The following is a 20,625-nucleotide window of genomic DNA, read 5'->3' as shown; positions in this document are numbered from 1 at the left end:
AGCTCGCGGGGAAGGGAGGGAGGAGGAACTTGCTCACCTACCGATAAATGATGCCTTTGCTCTGCAGAAAGAAGAGGCCGATGGCTATTTCTGCTGCGTAGAATCTGAAATGAAAGATTTAAAAGGAAGACTGATAATTAAAGGAGATGAATCAGAATGAAAACCTTTCAAATCCAATCGCACTCAGTGAAACGCGCCGGGCACACATGACCAAAGGATGAAGACAGCCACAACACAAAAATACCAGGCAAGCATCGCTCGAGAGCGGCACGACCCACCCGGCGCCCGCACCGGGCAGCGCTGCGGTCAGGCTGCGGTGGGCTGGCTGGGCGCCGTCACTTCTCGTTACACAGATTCTCGTTAAGCGGGAGCTGGGATCTACGGCTGCTCGTTACCGCGTGCTGGCAGCGCGGCTTGGAAAGCGATCTGTCACCTCGGGGAGGCCGAGGAGATAACACGCACCGCCACCACCTTCTTTAAAGGGTGTTCTGGGTCTTGGAGGACTCGGCCAGAGGGCAAACACCGGCTCAAACCCGCCCGGGCTCTGCCCGCTGTTGGTGATTTTTATTTCAGCATACGAAGGATGTCACGAACGCACTCTGCTCGGTGCCCGTTACAGGGAACCGGAGCCGAACGCCACCAGTTCACTCTCGGGATGGCAACCCCAGCAGAGGAGCCGCAGACCCCACGTCCCTCAGACCCCGGGGCAGGGCACGGGGCTGGGCAGGGGCATGCTGGCAGCTCACCAGCTGCCCCGGGTGCCTCCGAACCGCCCTGCCCGGTGCTTCGACACAGCTCAGCTCTCCACCTGCCAACAAGCGCAACGTGTCCCAAGGAGGAGCTGGAGGCAGCAGCAGCCTCGGCACCAGGCAAGAACCACCCTGCATCCTCCGACTCCTGCTGTCCTTCCCTTCCCCTCCCCTCCTGCCCAGGCCACAAGAGCCAGCGCCGTGGGCTCTGTGACAGGGGTACATCCAGCACCTACCCTGAAGGTGCCAAACTAGGGCAACCGAACTTACACAGCGTGCGGCTCCTTGAACCTCCCAACCTGCTGGATCTGGTACATTAAGTCCCCGCCATTGACGTACTCCATCACAAAATACAAGCGATCCTAAAGAAAAAAAAGCAAACAATTAGCAGCAGAATTATTAGAGCAGGGAATCGGCAGGGGTCAGAAGCAAGGACCAAGGCAACTGACAGCTTTTTCCTGGCAACACAATTTTCACCCTTGCCCTCCCCAGGGCGTGCAGGGGGGGCTCCCGCCCGTACCGAGCCCGTAGGGCAGAGGTACCAACTCCTGTCCGATGCTCTGGAGCTCCGGCCTTGAGCTCTGCACCCCTGCAGACAGAGCGGGTGGAGAAGGCAAGCGGAGAAGTTCCTAGAACAGGTTTTTCTCTTCCCAAATCAGTGCGCTCTCACTCTCCACCGAGCCCGTTCCGCGGGGGTCTGAGCAGACGGCTCCTCGCTGGCGTTTCCCCGGCAGCGCACGGTGGGAGACGCACGGGGCAGTGGCCGTCACGACAGGACCAGGCACCGCGCAGCCCCCCGCGCTCCCCCAGCCCCGTCCGAGCGCGCGCTTCACCTTCACACGCAGTTAATTAATTAACTGCTAACAGCAGAACAGGTCAATGGTGGCTTTGAAGCCATTCAAACGCTCGCTAGCCTTCTGTGCTAGCCTTAGTCCCGCTAGATGTAAGCCCAAACGCTGCTAGGAAGGTGAGAAGGTGTGGGCTTCAACCCTGAGGAGAGCCACAAGGCAAGAAATGAGTCCCCAGCACCCCCACAAAGCGCGGGACTGTGGATTAGTAGAGCCAAAGCAGCCGGATCTCTTCACGCCGTGTCCCGAACGGAGCTCTAGCACGAGCCCTGCAAGTCCCAGGAGACACAAGCGGGAGCTCCACACCAGCGGCACCGTTACCCTGGGGAACCCGGGCCCTCGCGACGCCGCTTTCCTCTGATGGTTCACAGCTCTTTTTTCTGAATGGGAAATGGCTGTGAAGAAAATCGTGCAAGGCTGCCAAAACCCCCAACCTAAACCTGCCAAGAGCGCAGGGTGTTTCTGGGGGGGAAGCGATGGCTCTGGACACCGGCGTGCACGCAGGGGTGGGACACGGACTGCGCCCGAGCGGACCTTCCCCGCCAGCAGACCTCGGGGCGCGTGTCGTTATGGACAAGAACAGCAACGCGCGGCGTGACGCCAGGCCTGAGCCACCCTTCTCACAACACACAACTTCCTACAGCCTCCAGAAACCAGCCGTGGGGCCTCGGCGCCCAGGAGCCCAAAGCCAAGCCCAGCCCTGCACCACGGAAGGGAAGACACCAAGGCTGGGGCACTGCGAGAGTGAATTATTATTATATAATAATTCATAATATTTCCCATTCCTTGCTTCCTCCTTAAATAAACCTTACCCTGCTTTTAAGACAGCACGGAGGAGCCCAGAAGAGCTGTAAATGTGAGCATGGCCATACCCAGGGCTGCGGAGTCACGGGGGTCATCAGCTCCCCGGCCCCAGCGCAGCCCCCTGACAGCGGGCGGCCTCGCAGGTAACTAAACACGGTACCTAGGGGGCAACCAGGCTGTGGAAAACACGTGGGACAGAAAAGGGATTTTGGCTTATCGGATGCCTGGGAACTTCGGAGCATGCCCCTCTGTGAACGACTGCCTCCGCCGAGGCATCGCTGCAGCTCAGCGCGCGGCGCCGGGAAGGCAAAGTCACCTTCAGCAGCCGCTGCCACGCCAGCCGTCCCCTGGGAGCGACTGGGACGCAGAGCAGCTCTGAGCTCGCTCGCAGCTGTTGCCTAAATATATCGATCGGCTTCAAGAAGGAAGAACATTCAAAAGATGGTCTCTTGAAAGAGCCAGCTGAGCTCTAAAAGCAGGATTTGAGCTTTCCTCACTTGGGTGCAGAAGAGAAGGCTGGTGCTTCAGAGGGATAAAACCCCCCATGGATAAAGGCGCCAGCTGGCTGCCAGCCCGCGGCTGGAGGAGAGGGACGGGCAGGGAAAGCTGGCCCGGCTCTTCTCCACGGCAGGAAAGCACGGGGTCTGGCCAAGTCTGGAGCACCCAAACTTGCCGAGCAACAGCAAGTTACAGACACGTAAACACCCCCCGCAGAGACTTGCACGGAGCTGGCACGGCCCTTCCTTGGGCAGCCACGAGGCAGCTCCCGGGGCTCCTTCCAACGCTCTCCTCCATCTACGCGACCCTCGCTGGGTCCTCCTCCTGCCCGGCTCCCCACGCTGAGCAAGAGTCATGGCCGGGACCCCGCCGGGCTCCCCACCCACCCGTCACTCGTCCTTTCCGAGGGTCACCGCTGCTGCTGTGCCCCTCGCCGCCGAGCCCCAGAGGGAAGGGAGGTGCTCGGCGAAGGCACGGCTGGCCTGGGGACACCCGGGGACACCCTCGCTCCAGGGAGCCCAGCCTCAGACCCAGGACCTTTCTGGGGCAGAGCACCCCAAGATCCCTCAGTCGGAGCAGCACGGGGCTTCTCCCGTCCTTCAGACCCACACAGGAGCTCTCTCACTGCTCATCTTCACTTTTCCTTTAAAAAGCAGATTTCGGGTGTTTTTTTCTCTCCCACCCATGGCTGAGCTACCAGCCCCGGCTGAGAAGCGTGCTCCGGACTGCGCTCCCAGAAATCAAAGTGCTTTGTGCCAGCAGTTGATAATACACCCTGCTATACATTTTGATTACATTACAAATATGATTACTATTAAGCTACTATAGGTCTGCCAGGAATAACCCTGCGCTGACTCACTTCAGATGCCGGAGAGATGCGGTGTGAAATAGCTTCTCCTGCCACATTTTGATTACTGCGCTGCAAAGCCGGTCCATGGGCTTTGAACACACCGAATGTGTTTGGTAAATGAAATTTCTGGGCTCACATTAAAACGTAATCCCCCCGGACAGCATTGTCCCCGTTCTCAAGGGCTCTGCTGATTCCCTCTCCCTGCTCCCGCTGACACGTCCCTGGACGCTTCCCTTCACAGGTCGCTCGCCAGCCGGGCAGAGACGGCTTCAAAGGTCCCCTGTCCCCCTCCCCACTCCTGGGCTGCACAGACTCCACCGCCTGTCCCTTCCACACGGGATCTCCTGCTGCTTGCACCGGGCTTCTCTCTCTGCTCGGGTTTTTGATGCCTCGTGGAGGCATTTCTGGGCAAACGGTGAGGCGGCCAAGGCAGGAACCAGGCGGCCGCTTCTGCGCGTGTAGCGATGCGTGCCCAGCAGAGAAACACGAATAAAAGCAAAGGCATGTTTCCGAGAAGCTGAAACAGGGGAGTGGGGCACAGCCCCTGCAGCTCCGTCCACGCAGCTCCCGGGCGCCCGGCAGCCACCCCGAAAGGCTCCGGTCCCAGACAACGGGGTCTTGAGCAAAGGGCTTCCGCCCACAAGCTCGCCAGTAAAGCCAAGTGACTAAAACCTATTTTGGAAAGCACCAGACTCCCCTCTCTCCGTGTTCAGGGTCCCGCAGGGCCCCCAGCCCCCTCGGCCCTTTGCCCAGGGACCGGCTGCGGCGGCACCGGCACTCACCATCGTCTGAAAGCAGGAGTGGAGCTGGGTCAGGAACGGAGGCTTCCCGGAGAGAGCCAGGACGCGTTTCTCAACCATCGTGCACTCTACGTCGTCGTCCTGGATAACAACGTCCTTCTTCAAGATCTTGATGGCGTAGAGCTCGTCCGTGCCCTTCCTCTCCGCCAGCATCACCTGCACGAGGACAGGACGGGCGCAGCATCAGGAAATGCGGATCTGCAACGCCCCAGCTTGCCATGGCCAGCGGTTACGACTAACGGCTTGCTTATTATCTGGACTGTCTTATGATTATCACCACGCTCCCACCATAACCCTGAGAAGAGGTGCCAGACGACGCAGAAAGCTGCCAGGGGTATTTCCAACAGTATTTAAGAACGGCCAGCCCAACCAGTAACGCATCTCCTTCCTCGCCACGCCAGCACCCGGCGGCACCCAGCCCAAGGGTCCGCAGCTCGCCCTCCGGCAGCTCTCTGCCCCGCGTCGGGGCGCAAGGTGCCAGCAGCGTCGGGGGAGGGCGTCGAGAGGATGAACACAGCGCCCATCAGATCACGGAGTGGGGAAAACTTGAAGTGGAAAAGAGTCAGCGTACAGCCAGTAGTGAGAAAAAAAGGGCAAGGTCTTCTCTGCCTCGCGCACCCCCTCCACACTGCGCACAGCGACCAAAACCCGACTGCCTGCGGGTGCCTCACCCAGCCAAAGCCCCTCTCAGCCAGAAGCACCCAGCCAACCGCCCATTTCAAACCAGTTTCACCCATTCACAGGTTTATTTATCACAATAAACGGGATGCACTGCTTTATGCAAATTCCCCTCATTAATCCCCTCAGCCCCAGTGAGGATGCCCAGACCGACCCACCACGCTCCGCCAGCGTAAGCTGCTGGCAAAATAAACGGACTCTGAAATCACCCTTTGCTTCCCCCGACCGGGGACGCGGCCACCACCGTGCCACCGCACTGGGTCTCCGCAGAGCAGCGAGAGCCAGGGCTTGGCTGCTGCACCACGTTCAACGCAAAAAGCTGCTCCAGGGCACAGACGGGGAGCGAATGCTTCCCGCGGCGGCTCCCAAGGACATGGCAACGCCAAGGACGCGGCAGCCCCGAGCCACCGCTGAGCCGGCCAGCCCGGCTTCACCGGAACGGGAAAGGCAGAAGGAGTTTGCAGCTGCCCAGAAGCCTGCGATGCCCTCGCGAAGGGCGAGCGCAGAGTGACGCGGGGAACCGTGCGCTGCCGTGTTTCTCTCTCACGCCTGGGCTGGCAGAGGAGCAGCTCCAGAAGCGCCCAGAGGCCGATGCCGTAACCGCTGTCAGTCTGCATGGGCAGAAGAGGCCGCAGGCGCTGGTCTGCGGCCAACCAAGAAAACACCTCCTGTGCCCTGGGTGATGAGCACCTCGCCAGCCAAGCACCAGCAGACAGGACACGCTCCCGAGCCGGAGCCAGGGCCACGCGGCCGTCTCCGACGCCTTCCCCGACGCCGTCTCCTCTGACCCTGCCCACGGCAGCCCGGCGGTGCCGTGCCAGCGACACAGCTTGCAGCACAGAGCCGCAGCCCGTCCGGCTCGGCAGAGCCACCTGCGCCGAGCGCGGTGCACTCATTGCCGGCTCCACACGCCGGCATCGCCGTTCCTATGGCGACTGCGGCGCGGGTGCCGCCGAAATCTCGGGAGACGGACAGCCACCGATAAGCAGGCTCCAGCTACGGCTGATAGCGACACAGCGAGTGAAGAAAAAGATTGGGCCCCACTGCACTGCGACTACAAACCGATTCCAACAGGCGAAGGCAGCCCGATAACGCCCTGCGCACGGCTGGGCACGAGACGCACGCCGGTGGAGGCACCGTGTGCCCAGGGACCAGAGCACAACCCCGCCAGGCAGAGACCGAGCCCCTGCCTGCACGCACCAACCACCAGCCCTCCTGCCACGTTCACACCGAGAGGGGAGAGGAAAGCGTTTTACAGCCCCTGTTACCACAGGACAGGAAAATTGTCTCCCATTGCACCCTAATCCACAACGGCAGAGGCAACAGACTCAGCCCTGCTCGGAAAAACACCACCAGACCTCCAGAAGAGTCTGACAGCTTGATAGCACGACAGATTGATTAGCTGTAAAAATACGAGCAAGCCACGTAATTTCACTTTCCTCTGTTTATACAGCAGCAAGGCAAACCCCGGGTGGGCTGTGCCAAGCGCTGCCCTTCCGCGGGCAGGAACACGTCCCCTCCCCGTGCCAGCGCCGCGGAGGGCTGTCACCGGGTACAGCTCCGGGACCCCACGGACCCCGCGGCCGGGGCACCCCGGGGAGACCCGAGGGCAGCGCGGAGCACCCTGCGCCCGGGCTGATCGCGCCCAGCCGGGACCCCGCACGCCCGAGCGCCCACCTCGCAGCTATTATCCAAACCAGAGCCATTTTCCATCCCCTAAACCTTGACGCCTGGCTCTGTGGGGACCTCCATCTGCCAGCTCACTCTCTGGAAAGTAGACTGCATTCTCTCATTATTTTTTTTTTTGGTGCAGAAAAAGCTGATATTTAACTTGATTTATTCCTGTAATACAGAGTATTTGTTTGGAAACGCTCCAGCATAATAAGTGGAGATATTCTGATGCTGGATGTAGAGAAAGCAAGTTTATTGTCAAGAAAGAAATTATTCTAAAGAATGAAAGTCTTCCCCGTGAGGGCGGTGAGGCCCAGGCTGCCCGGAGGAGCTGCGGCTGCCCCCTCCCCGGCAGGGCTCAGGGCCAGGTTGGATGGGGCTGGGAGCACCCTGGGCTGGGGGAAGGGGTCCCTGCCCCGGGCAGGGGTGGGCTGGATGAGCTCTAAGGTCCCTTCCTGCCCAAACCAGTCTGTGATTCTGTGATTCTGAACCAAGATGTAGGTACTCCTGACCCTGGGCAGCCTTAGTGGTGGAGAGAGGAAAGTACTGCGCAGTAAATCTGAGCTACTGATGCCACCGGGTCAACGAGCTTACGCCTGTGAGGAAGACTCGCCAAGCCCGTGGGACTGCACTCCAGGAGCTCTCACAGGGAGGAGGGCGGCTGGCAGCACGCAGCCCAGCACGGCAGCCCGCGGTGCCAGCCCTGGAGAAGGACACCGTGCCACGGACACGCCAAGGACACGCCGGGAGCGGGGAGCCTGGCACGGCACGGCTCCGCACGCCTCTGCCCGGCTCCGGCCGGAACATCGCTCACCTCCGTGTACGCGCCAGCCGGGGCGGCAGCGAAGCGTCCTCCGCAGCCGGGCCCCGCAGCGGGCACCCTCGGCCGTGCCGCCGCCGCGTCCCCATGCCGGGGACACGGGCATCCGGATGCCGGGAGGTGGGAGCGGAGCGTGGGGAGCTGGCACACGTGAGGGTGAGGCTGCATCTACCCGCAGAAACCAATGTGCTGTTTTAATAAGCGCTAATTAGCATATTTATAACATTCTGTTCCAGGGAACAGTTTCTGTCACACATTCCCTTATATAAGCCGTGATGCCGACTGAAGAGTTTGCTAATGTTCCTCAAATTAAAAGCAAGAAGGAAAGAAGGAAGGGGGGGGGGGGAAATACAACTACAGAGTTTCCAGATGCCAGGCGCAGACTTGAAAAGGGATTCGGTGCGGGGAGGGAGAGAAAAGGGGACAAAAGGGACGCAGAAAGGGGGGTGTGTAGAGATTACGGCGCGGGAGCAGCATGGCCCAGCGCACGGGGCTGTCCTGCCGCCCCATCAGGCGCAGAGCCCGGTCGCAGCGCCGGCAGGGGAACCGCAGGCTGATGCTCTGCACGCTGGGGACCACCACAACTCCCCGTTCTCCTCCTGCCACAGATGTTTCAGTGGATCTCCAAGCTCTCGACCTCCAGAACGCGAGCAAACGCCCGTCTAGAGGGGCTGGGACCTCCCGGAGCTCAAGCGCCAGCAGCAGAAGGCGTGGGGGGGGGGGACACGGATGGGTGCCAGCTGTGGAAGGTGGGTTCCCCCCTCGTGCTCCACGGCCATGGGCGAGCATCTCTTCCCCGGCATTCCCTCCTTGCCTCCGCTGCCCGCCCACGCGATGTGCCCGAAGGCAGAGCAGTATTCCCTGCAATTAAGGCAACTCACTCGTTGGAGCAGCACCGAGCCCACAGCGGTGCACAGCCCCAGCAGCCCACCCACCCACCCACCCGCCCACCCACCCACCCACCCACCCGCCCGCCCGCTCCAGGCTGCGAAGCCCGAGCAGCCGCCCGAGGACTGGAACTTCTCACGGAAATGATGGCAAAGCTGGCAAGAGCCCAAGAGAAAGGAAGGCTCCAAGCCACCTAATTACCAGAAGAATGAAATTCTGTTACCACTCCTAACTGATCTGGAAAGTTAATTAAAATGTTCACATACATTTGTAATAATTAGAGGAAAAATGGCCAAATAACAAAGAGGTTTAAGGGTACAGTACACACCCTGCTTCCCACAAAAAGCGCCTGACTTGTGATGGTCTGATCAGACATCCCAGGCCTCCATCACTGTGACACAGCAGTCGCAGTCTGGAAGGGAGCCAACAAACTGGGCTCCCGTTACCGTGACACCAGTGCTCCCAGTCAGCCCAGGCACAGCAAGGGCAGAGCGCACTGGAGCAGCCACTCGGCCTCAGCTCGGAACCGCCGCAAACGCGTGCGTCAAACACAGCGCGTGCCACGCGCTCGGCGTCCCGCACCTTCCCAAAGCTTCCTTTTCCCAGCACCATCAGGAAATTGAAATCCGAAAGCTTCATCCGATCTCTGCTCCCGTTGTTGTCGAATTTCGAAATGGCATTTGTTGTCTTCTCGTCCGCGGCCTTGGACCCTGTTCCAATCTTGGCTCTCTGCAAAGCAGGAGATGGGATGGGGAGAAAAGAGAAAAAAATTACTGAAACCTGTGTGGAGCAAGGTCATTATCACACCAGCCAGTGCCCCTGCAATCCCACGTTAACGAGCTCTGTTCCAGGTCAAACCTACACTGACCTACAAGAACCTTTTCCATTAGCGTGACAGGGACAGCACCAGGGCAGGGGGGAAGTTTTCGGCCCCACCACACCGCACTGTTCGGCTGGTTCCCAGTTAACCTCTGTGAGAGCGACTGGGAACGGTATCTGCCCATCAGCCCGTCACCCCTCGCCCCGCGGGACACGGCAGCCACGTACGGTTACCCCATAACACGCTCCAGGTCGCCCCAAGCCTAGAACAGAGGCTTCAATAAGCTGTTTCTCCCCAACACTGACTTCTGCCTCTCACCTCACCAGCGAAGGGCAGGTGAATAGAGACATATTATGGCAAAATACAGGGCTTTTCATCCAGCTCCGCCTCCGGTAACTATCTGGTATTGAAGAGAACTGCACTCCCATGCCAGGTCAGGCTGAACGTGGAAGCAGCAAATCCATTTTGAAGGAGCCAGAAGAGCAAGCCCTGCTCCCGCGTCCCCAGGCAGCCGCGTGCTGCTGCAGCCACCAGCGCTGCTGCGGGAGCCTCCCAAACCCCCACGTTTTCAAGCACCACATCTCAGGGGCTCGGCACCTCCCCGTTGGTCCAGGGGCTATCTAATTTGCCGAACCACAGTTTGTAAAAGCTATCTCACAATTTATTCAGTTTTAATTTTTAGAAATATGCGGCAGTGTAAGGCTTGCGCTGAGCTCAGTCTGGCGTGAAATCCCATTAACCCGATTCCAGCAGTTCAATTTGGCTGCTGCTCGCAGCTCCTCCAGATAGCAGCCTCACAAGTAATCGCCGAGCCTTCGCTGCTGCTAATTGCTTCTTGCAAGGTTCTCCGTGCCGTAAAAATCTCCGTTCAAGGTCACCTGCAGCACCTACAATCATCTGAAAAACCCCCGCGCTGCCAGCTACAGGAATGGTCTCCAGGACTTGCAAACACGGCACTCGCTAAGGCAGCTCTGCCCCGGGCAGGGGGCTGCGACCGCCCAGCCACCGCGGCACCCGCTCCTGCCGCCAGCTTCCAGAGGGAGAGCATCCCCGGGGGAACAGCGGGGAAAACGCTGGAGAGGAAACAAAGCCACCTCTCCTGAAGCACAGAGGGTTTCCTCACTGTGGTCTTTCGCCTTCCGCAGTGTCCCCAGAAGGGGATGCCCGCTCCGAGCATCCTACTTCAGGCCAGCTCAGGTGACAAACCGCAGAGTCCGTGCCGGTTCGACGCTGGCCCCATCGGACACGTCGCGGTACACCACGGCCGAAACGATGCCCGCACCATGTGGGTCAGCGTGGCAACCTCCAAAATCTCACCCAAGTGAAAAATATCATCATCTCCAGTGAGGAGAGCGCACAGCCCCGGCACCCCGCGCCTGACCCTTCGCCATCCACGAGGCCGAAGCCTTCAGCTCTGGCACCGACTGAACTCGGCCACAGAGGGACCCGAACGCGGGCAACCCAACACGAGCAGCCTCTGTGTCTCCGTGAGCCAGCCCTGCGCTGGGGGACTCTGCCTTCGGCATCGCTCACCCCACCTCCGAGAGCAACCCATGCTTACCAGCAGGGTAACGCGCCGTGAAAGCTTCCCAGATACTCCCACAGCTGAAAAACAAGCTCATCAGGTCAGATTGGACACTAAATTAACCTCGGTGAAAACAAGCTGTAATAAAAATCACGGGTGATATTATGCCTCCATTAAACGGCACCCCAAAGGACGCGAGCCCGTCCCTCCAGCCCCGGGGCTGGCCCTGGGACTCACCGAAACACCGAGAAGAGTGTGGCCAGCAGGACGAGGGAGGTTCTCCTTCCCCTCTGCTCTGCCCTGGTGAGGCCCCATCTGCAGTGCTGTGTCCAGTTCTGGGCTCCCCGGTTCAAGAGAGGTGAGGAGCTACTGGAGAGAGCCCAGCGGAGGGCTACGAGGATGAGGAGGGGACTGGAGCATCTCCCCTACAAGGAGAGGTTGAGGGAGCTGGGCTTGTTCAGCCTGGAGAAGAGAAGGCTGCGAGGGGACCTTAGAAATGCCTACAAATATCTGCAGGGTGGGGGTCAGGAGGATGGGGCCAAGCTCTTTTCAGTGGTGCCCAGCGACAGGACAAGGGGCAATGGGCACAAACTGAAGCAGAGGAAGCTCCAGCTGAACCCGAGGAAGAACTTCTTCCCTCTGAGGGTGATGGAGCCCTGGCCCAGGCTGCCCAGGGAGGCTGTGGAGTCTCCTTCTCTGGAGATATTCCAGACCCGCCTGGACAAGGTCCTGTGCAGCCTGCTGTGGGTGACCCTGCTTGGGCAGGAGGGTTGGACTGGGTGACCCACAGAGGTCCCTTCCAACCCCTACTATTCTGTGATTCTGTGAAGATGTGAAAACCGGCCCCCCTGAGCGAAGCGCCCTGCTTCTGCTATCGAACATCTCGAACGTCGATCTCTAAGGGAGCACAAAAATCCTTTAACCAGTTTTTAATGCACTCCTAACGCTCACACAATCTCTTGACCTTTGAGTTTTACAACTGACGTGCGCCAAATATTCCTCACAAATTTTTTTAAAAAAAAGCACTTGACCTTTGTTATCCAACTCCATTTGTCACCGTTAATTTACAACATCTGAATTTATGCCGTAGCAGCTGGCGTTCACATCTATCACGCTGTCCCAGCGAGCGGCGGATAAAGGCCGAGCAGGACTGGCAGGGGATGCAGCGCAAGGCTCCCGCTGGGCTTTTGTCTCAGGACGCTTTCCTGCCAAGCCCGGGACGTGCCCGCCCGCGCGTGAGACGGCTGCAGGAGTGCGGGAGAGGGACCAAGCCCACAGAACGACAGAATGTGAATCCCAGCATGGTCAGGGCTGGAAGGGACCTCTGTGGGTCACCCAGCCCAACCCCCTGCCGAAGCAGGGTCACCCAGAGCAGGGGGCACAGCACCGCGGCCAGGGGGGGCTGGAATATCTCCAGAGAAGGAGACTCCACAGCCTCCCTGGGCAGCCTGGGCCAGGGCTCCGTCACCCTCAGAGGGAAGAAGTTCTTCCTCATCTTCAGCTGGAGCTTCCTCTGCTTCAGTTTGTGCCCGTTGCCCCTTGTCCTGTCACTGGGCACCACTGGAAAGAGTCTGGCCCCGTCCTCCTGACCCCCACCCTGCAGATATTTAGAGGCATTTCTAAGGTCCCCTCGCAGCCTTCTCTTCTCCAGGCTGAACAAGCCCAGCTCCCTCAGCCTCTCCTCGTAGCAGAGATGCTCCAGTCCCCTCCTCATCCTCGTAGCCCTGCGCTGGACTCTCTCCAGCAGCTCCTCATCTTTCTGGAACTGGGGAGCCCAGCACTGGACACAGCACTGCAGATGGGGCCTCCCCAGGGGCCCGGGACGTGCCCGCTGCGGGCAGCGCGGGAGCAGGACCTGGGCAGGAGCGGCCGTGCCGGCTGCCGGAGCGGGCATTGCCCAGCCGCGGCTCTGCCAGCGCCCGCACGCCGTCCAGGCTGCTGCCTCGGCCCTTTCAGCCGGGCGCTGCTGCGACGTGAAGCCCGCTCCAAAGACAAACCTGCCACCGCCCCGCTGATCCGCGCGGCCCAGGAGCGGGCAGGACCAGCAGCACCAACGCAGATCGCCTGGAGGATTCTGCTCAGTCCTCTCGCCCGCAGCGCCGTGCCACCAGCCGGGCTCCCGCGCACCGCTCGCCCCTCGGGACGCCAGCACGAGCCATCGCTCGGCCGGCCGGGGGTCTCTCCCCGTGACACCGCCGGGCTCACAACAGGGGCAGCGAGGCGAGGGCACAGCCGAGGGCAATGACACCTCCGCACGCGGTTCTTGTGACCTGTAGACAACTCCTCATCCGGCCTCCACCACACCGACCGCTGCTCGTCGCAGGGACGTCACGGAACGCAATAAAAGCAGACAGCTATTCCTTCACAGAGCTGACACCGCTGGTTTCATGCCAACCGCTGTATTAGAACCATCTTCTTTTCTTGGATATTCAGGGAAGTTATAATAAATGAGATAAACGTGAGATTAAAAAAAAGAAAGGGGAAAAAGGAACCAGCTCTCCAGTCCTGCGCTACAATTACGGAGCTCGCACTGACAGCCATAAGGCAACTATTTGATTTTCTGCATGGCCCATTCCACGTAAGTCTCTGGATGCACCACGCTCTTTCGCGGGGTTCTGGGAAGACTCCAGCTATACTGAAAAACGGCAAAGACACATTAATTTGGTAATGTCTGGAACAACCATTTGGCAAGCCCTGCCATGGCTTACTGAGCAGTAAGTGGACATTTCTCCTTGAAGCCTCTTTGGGGAGTTGGACCCAGCATCCCTGGAACCTTTCAGAGACCGGCAGGGAATCTCAGCGGCTCCAGCTCGCTGCCCTGCCGAGCCCCGATGCTCTCGGGTGCTGGCAGCAGCTCTGCAGGGCCAGCTCCCCGGGGAAGCCCGGCTGCCACAAGGCTCTGCAGGGCCTTTCTGGCTCCCTGGAACCCCACATCCACAGTCACCCAGAACAGCCCCTCGCCTTTACGTCCTTCGCTTTTCACAGGCACCATCAGCACGTTCCCTGAGTGGGATTTCTGCACTTCCACCTCGACACCGAGCCCTGGTCTCCCACCCTCGGGCACTGACCCGCACTCAGAGCCCAGGAACACGCGACTGCTCCTGACACGCCAGACTGAAAGGGCCGAGGGCACGGCGAGAGCCCGGCTGCGGGCAGGGACGCCGGCCGGCTGCGCGCCCCGCTGCGCCCTTCCAGCACGCTGCCTGCCGCTGTCCCCACAGAGACACGGGCTCGCTTCAGACAAGGCACTGTCACCCACCTGACCCCCACTGTCACCGGGCCTTATTAATTAGCCCGTAGCTCGATTAGCATCGGCTCTGCTGTTGGCTCATCAGATTACCCAGTACCTGGGCTGAGAGCGCGGCGCTACGCACCACGGGACGGACGGACGGACGGACGGACGGACTACCCGCTTTGTTGAGAACGAAACCCCTGGCTCGGACCTGTTGGCCCGGTGTCGCGGGCTGGCACCTCCCGCAGCCCCGGCAGCGCGTCTGCCGGTGACGCCGCGGTGCTGAGCGCCGTCAGGGATCGCTGACAGCCGGGGCCAGCTCACCCCCTGCCACCCCCCGACGCCCAGCCCGGCCTCAGGGCACAGCGCCTGCCACCGCGCTTCATGGCTGAGAGAGAGTTTCTTTCTGAGATTAGCTCCAAATCCAATTATACTAATATCTTCATTTATCTTAATTATATTAATTCATAATCAGCAGCATGACAGAAAAAAAACAGACGGCCACATCCTATTACATGGCAGCTCGGGATGAGGGTGGAAGTGCGGTACCAACACCACGCACGAGCTGCCACCAGGAGCACGGCCACCTCGGGGCACCCCAGGACATCCAGGATCTTCATCCCCTAGCTGGAACGCCGCGCTGGCAACACGTTAAATGAAGCATCTCCTCATTTAGCTACGCTGTGCCCGTTTTGGCAAACACAAATTGTGAATTCCGTAAGCCTACCAAAGAGAGACGCTGTCCGAAACAGCGCAAATGGAAGCGGGGTGTTCGCTGTGCTGCTTTCTTTGCGGTCAGAAGACAGAACGTCGTCACGCCGCCGGGAGTTCCAGCTCCTTCCTGCCCGGGGTAGCAGAGCCTGGGGATCAGGCACGCTCGTAGCGGAGCACAAGGCACCAAGCAAACAGGACACAAAACTCTGCACTGTGCAACACCCTGCGCTGTGTTTTCAACCTGACCCAAGTGCCAAAGAACCATTTCACCTCTCCTGTCTCCTCAGCCCCCAGAAACGCCGGCTCCTTTCCCCAGCTAACCCGCTGCCCGCCTCTGCCCCACGTAGCGGGGAGCTCACCGTGCTTCCCAATCAGAACAGCACAAACTGGAGCAGAGGAAGCTCCAGCTGAACCCGAGGAAGAACTTCTTCCCTCTGAGGGTGACGGAGCCCTGGCCCAGGCTGCCCAGGGAGGCTGTGGAGTCTCCTTCTCTGGAGATATTCCAGCCCCGCCTGGCCGCGGTGCTGTGCCCCCTGCTCTGGGTGACCCTGCTTGGGCAGGGGGTTGGACTGGGTGACCCACAGAGGGCCCTGCCAACCCCTGCCATGCTGGGATCCTGGGATCCTCTGGGAGCATTCCAGAAGGGTGACGAGGATGGCAGACCCCTCCAGGAAGCACCCACGGTCTCTCCGGTCCCCCCTGCCCTGCAAGCACCAGCCTGGCGCGGGGACGTGACCGGGCGCGGGGACGTGTCCCAGTGCTGCACCAGCACGCAGGAACCGCTTGTGGGTGCATCACACACTTCCCATGCCCATGTGGTCCTTCTTCATTATTTAATGTAGCCAAACCATTGCTGGAAAGCTTCAAATCTTCCGACTGAGTTTTTTTTGCTAAATGTAAGTGAACAACTTACCTCCTGGAAACACCGCTGGAAGCTCGCGCCCCGGAGAGCCTCTGGAAGGACCGGCCAAGGGCACGGGTCCCAGCAATGGGTGCCAAGCATGGAGAGGAGGGAGCGCTGGGCCGTACCCTGCTCCATGATCCCTGTCTGCCACGGAAAGCCCCTTGCTGAGGGCACATCAGACAGGCAACGGGGAAAACCGCCGAGTTCCCAAGAAAAATCAATTCACCTCAAATTTCTGCCTCAGTTCCTCGTTTCCTTCTTCTCCCTCAGGAGGCACCGGGACGTTGAAATACTCCCCCTCCTCCTGGCTCAGCAGCTTAAACCTGGGGGGACACAGCAAGAGCATCAGGTCAGGACGGCAGGCAGGACCGTGGGCAGGCAGGGCTGCGTCTCCCGCTCCGAGCACCGCTCCGCCTCCGCTGCACCTGCCTCCAGGCGACCCTTCCCCAAGGTTAGAAGACCCCCCAAACCGTCCAGCTCCACAAGCCTCCCGACAAGCACCCGAGGGCAGCGTTGCTGGCGGGGTCCCTCGCTGTCCCGGGGATCCCAGCCAGGCAGCCGGGGAAGCACGCCCAGCGCCCGCAGCGGCAGACACCGCGCAGCCCCGACGCCTCCTCCCAAATACGAGCCCGACCCGAAAACCCACCGACAAAGCCCGTCTTTCCCGTGATGGCCACGGGCACAAGCGTCGCCAAGCTCCCTCCCCTCACCAGAAAAAAGGAAAAATTTTAAGCAACAATTATCAGAAACCATGGAGACGTCATTCAGATGTGGGGCGTCTCACAGAGCCGCTCGGCGCCGTCGGCCAGCGCCAGGACGGCTCTCAGCTGGGAGTCACCCGCAGCGGCTGCACCGACCCCGCAAAGCGCTCCTGCAGAACGCGGGGACCGAGCCGTCCCTTGAGCCTGTTCTCGCCCTGCATTGCAGCTCTTTAGACACCGAACGCACACCAGAGCTCCGGCTAGAGCGCGTTCCAGCCGGACGCGGTGACAGGGAAAACTACTGTGATCTCCACCGGCACGGCTTCTACCAGCCTGGGGACGCGGCCAGACTTCGGGCTGCGACAGAAGGCGGCAGCGCACCAGCCCCGGCCGGCACACACGCGTCCCCAGAGGCACCGGGAAACTCGGGGGCAAGTGACAGTTGTCCTCTGCTTTCCGAAGAGAAGCCCTGTCCCGGGCAGGGCCTGGGCTGCGGCAAGCGAGGCTCGCAGGCGCGAACACGGCTGGACTCTGCCTGCGGCCCCACGACGGGTGGGCTGTGCTGGGGGGCCCCACGCTGCCTGCCCTGCTGCCTGCCCTGCTGTGGGCACTGCTGCAGGTGATGCCTGCACTGCTGCGGGCACTGCCTGCCCTGCTGCCTGCCCTGCTGCGGGTGCTGCTGCGGGCAATGCCTGCCCTGCTGCAGGTGCTGCTGCAGTCACTGCCTGCCCTGCTGCGGGCACTGCTGCGGGCACTGCCTGCCCTGCTGCGGGCGCTGCTGCGGGCACTGCCGCGGGCACTGCCTGCCATGCTGCGGGTGCTGCTGCGGGCACTGCCTGCCCTGCTGCCTGCCCTGCTGTGGGTGCTGCTGCGGGCACTGCTGCAGGCGATGCCTGCCCTGCTGCGGGTGCTGCTGCGGGCACTGCCTGCCCTGCTGCGGGCACTGCTGCGGGCACTGCTGCAGGCAATGCCTGCCCTGCTGCAGGTGCTGCTGCGGTCACTGCCTGCCCTGCTGCGGGCACTGCCTGCCCTGTTGCGGGCACTGCCTGCCCTGCTGCGGGCGCTGCTGCGGGCACTGCCTGCCCTGCTGCGGGCGCTGCTGCAGGCACTGCCTGTCCTGCTGCCTGCCCTGCTGCGGGCACTGCCTGCCCTGCTGCCTGCCCTGCTGCAGACGCTGCCTGGGGAGGTGCTGGGTGCCCACACGGTGCCAGCACCCCAGCTCACCTCCCCACGCCAGAGCTGCCCGGCTCGGCACCGTGCTGGGGGAGATAAAATGGAACTGCAGAGACCCACTCAGCGCGGTGTCACAGAGCCAGCGCGCTCACCTTGGGCTGGTACCGAGTGACGGTCACCACACGCTCCGGCAGCACCTCTCCTGCTGTGGAGCAGTGCCCCTCGCCCCTGCCCCGCCAGCCTGCGTGCTGCCCTGCCACCACCCGCGGCTCCGAGCGTGTCCCCCCCCTCGCAGCCTTGCTCTCCACCAGCTGCCGAGGCCCCGCTGCCCCCCAGCACAGCAGCTCAGGGAACCCAAGCAGCAAACGCCGGGAAACGTTTGCCCTCCCGACGCGACGCCGCGAGAGCCCGCAGCGAGCACAGCCCTCCCGGCCGGGCAGAGCAGCCCCGCGGCTGTGGGTGCTGGCAGGGGGGAAAAGCCCCCCGAGCCCCCCAGCTAGGGGCAGGAGGGCAGAGAGGAGGGGAAGCGCAGCCAACCCCGGGGCACTCGGATGCAGGCCTGGGGCTCTGGCCGTCCCGCGGGACACGCTGCAGCCCAGCACCCACGCCGGTGTGGGGAGCGGCACCTTCCACGGGGCCAGAACGGCCGGCGGTCCCTGGACGGAGGGGTGCTGGTAAAGCACGACGGGCTGCCACGCCTGCCATCGGTACAAAAAGCTCAGGACTCCTTTCTGCTCATAGTGTTTTCAAAATAATTCAACTCTTACCATCCGTCGACCCCTGACTTCTGCAGCTCGGAAATCCCGAAGGACAAGGAGCCCATGAAGTCGTTCCTGCTGGTCAGATCCCAGTCCCAGATCTCCACAGACAACCGCCTGTCTTTGTCGGCCTCTTTCAGCTGGCTGGAAGGAAGGCAAGAGAAAGGGATGGGTGTCTTCTGGAAGCCCTCGCTCCACCGCCACGCTCCCAAACACACGGGTGCCAAACGCAGGGCCGGTGCTCAGCGACCCGTCAGGGCTCCGCTGTTCCATCTCCCGAGCGCGTCCGTCCGAGACGGAGAGCGCAGAGCCCCTGCCCTGGCGCCCTCGGCTGCGACCGGGGGTCAGGGCAGAGGTGTGAGCGTTGGAGTCACACTCACAGGACCCAAAAGCATTATTTCTCAGCTGAATCAGCTTAATGTCTCTGAATAATTAACTCAGAGCAAATACAATCACATTAATTCTTAGGGGTGAGAAAAAATAGTTTAAACATTTTTCTTCTACTTACAATTTAAATGTCTCGTTCCACTCAGGATTCAGGGAGCACTTGATAGTTTTGGTCTTCTGTTTGCTTTCGTTTTTGGGGTCAGGGATTAGTTTAAGCTTCACATAGGGGTCTGACAAGCCATTAGGATCCATAGGAACTAGGTTTTTAGCATCCCTTACTGGGGAAGAGAAAAAGGATTAAATTCAGTATTCAAGCTGTAAAAATACCCAACAATTGACAGCTTCCCTGGGCGCCAAGAGTAAGTGTGAAAATAGTGATTAAAACCAGAATTCAACCTGAACAGGCGCAGGCGCGGACGTCGCAGGGGAAGCGATGTCCAGTCGCCAGCGCAAAGCAAACACGGCTCTGACGGACACCGGACGGGGATCAGCTCCAGGGTATTTTGGTTCCCAACAGGATGATTTGCTGTTTGCTCCCGGTTTTACACAGTTTCAAGCTGCTTTGTTTCCTCTTGCCCCTCGGCCAGCAGAGTTGCACCGATCTGCAGCGTTCTTTCGGGTGAGGTGGGAGCACGGGGACAGAGCTTTCCACGGAGAGCGGAGACGGCAGCGGGACGGCTGCCAGCGGGGCAGGGCAGGCACCGCACAGCACCGGCACAGCGGCCGCATCCAGCGCCGAGCTCCCATCCCGGTGCTGCCGGACCGGGGGATGCCGCAGGGAGCCGTGCGGCCACAGCACCCCGGCGCCGGGAGCCGGAGCAGCAGAGGGGACAGCAAACCTGCGGGTGACCTCGACCGCTCGTCACTGGATCGCAGCTTCGACAAATTAAACACCAACAGGCTGAGCTAAGTCTCTTGCCCCCCCTCAAGTCAACAAGGGTCTGTCTGCTGGGAGAACGGTCTTCTCCCCCCTCCAGCCCCAGCAAGGACAGCAGAGACGGGACATCCGCCGGGACGCGATGGAGCACAGCCGTAGCCAGGGGACACGGTGCCTGCGAGAAGCCCAGCGCAGGAACCCGCCTGCGCTGCAGGCAGCGGCCCCAGCTCGGCTGGGATCCGGCACGGAGGGCTGTGCCGTGTCGGGAACGGGGAACCTGGCGCTGCCTGAAATCCCACCGGATCTCACTTGAGGGAACTGGGCTTGTTCAGCCTGGAGAAGAGAAGGCTGCGAGGGGACCTTAGAAATGCTTACAAATATCTGAAGGGTGGGGGTCAGGAGGAGGGGGCCAAGCTCTTTTCAGTGGTGCCCAGCGACAGGACAAGGGGCAACGGGCACAAACCGAGGCACAGGAAGTTCCGTCTGAACATGAGGAAGAACTTCTTCCCTCTGAGGGTGACAGAGCAATGGAACAGGCTGCCCAGGGAGGTTGTGGAGTCTCCTTCTCTAGAGGTATTCCAGACCCACCTGGACAAGGTCCTGTGCAGCCTGCTCTGGGTGACCCTGCTTGGGCAGGGGGTTGGACTGGGTGACCCACAGAGGTCCCTTCCAACCCCTACTATTCTGTGATTCTGTGATTCACCAGCAGCTCTGCTGCGAGGGTCACCGGGGGCACAGCTTCCCCCCACATCCCAACCCCGAGGAGGAGAGGACCCCGCAGTCTCAGCTGCAGGGTGTTAGAAGACACTTTCAGTGAGGGTAAACGCAACCTCTCGGCTCCCACATCACCGGTCGGGCATTCCCAACGCCAGGCTGGGAGCCAGGTAGTTCTGAAAAGCACATGAATGATCCCAAATCTGCAATCTGC

General features: G+C 60.8%; 1 protein-coding gene across 2 annotated transcripts in view; it reads right to left on the bottom strand.

The window, feature by feature from the left end:
* The window catches only part of PRKCB (protein kinase C beta), a 131,363-nt gene that overhangs the window by 31,755 nt on the left and 78,983 nt on the right, over positions 1 to 20,625 (bottom strand). For both annotated transcript variants that reach the window (XM_075435985.1, XM_075435986.1), the window contains exons 6-12: positions 18,942 to 19,098; positions 18,443 to 18,577; positions 16,028 to 16,124; positions 9,189 to 9,335; positions 4,532 to 4,705; positions 1,020 to 1,111; positions 42 to 104 (exon numbers count right to left, since the gene is read on the bottom strand). In XM_075435985.1, the coding sequence (XP_075292100.1) occupies positions 42 to 104; positions 1,020 to 1,111; positions 4,532 to 4,705; positions 9,189 to 9,335; positions 16,028 to 16,124; positions 18,443 to 18,577; positions 18,942 to 19,098 (865 nt within the window). The remainder of the gene's footprint in view (positions 1 to 41; positions 105 to 1,019; positions 1,112 to 4,531; positions 4,706 to 9,188; positions 9,336 to 16,027; positions 16,125 to 18,442; positions 18,578 to 18,941; positions 19,099 to 20,625) is intronic.

Source organism: Opisthocomus hoazin, chromosome 15, assembly GCF_030867145.1.
Source record: "Opisthocomus hoazin isolate bOpiHoa1 chromosome 15, bOpiHoa1.hap1, whole genome shotgun sequence".
Classification (NCBI taxonomy): Eukaryota; Metazoa; Chordata; class Aves; order Opisthocomiformes; family Opisthocomidae; genus Opisthocomus; species Opisthocomus hoazin.
This window is presented reverse-complemented; position numbering and strand designations above follow the sequence as displayed.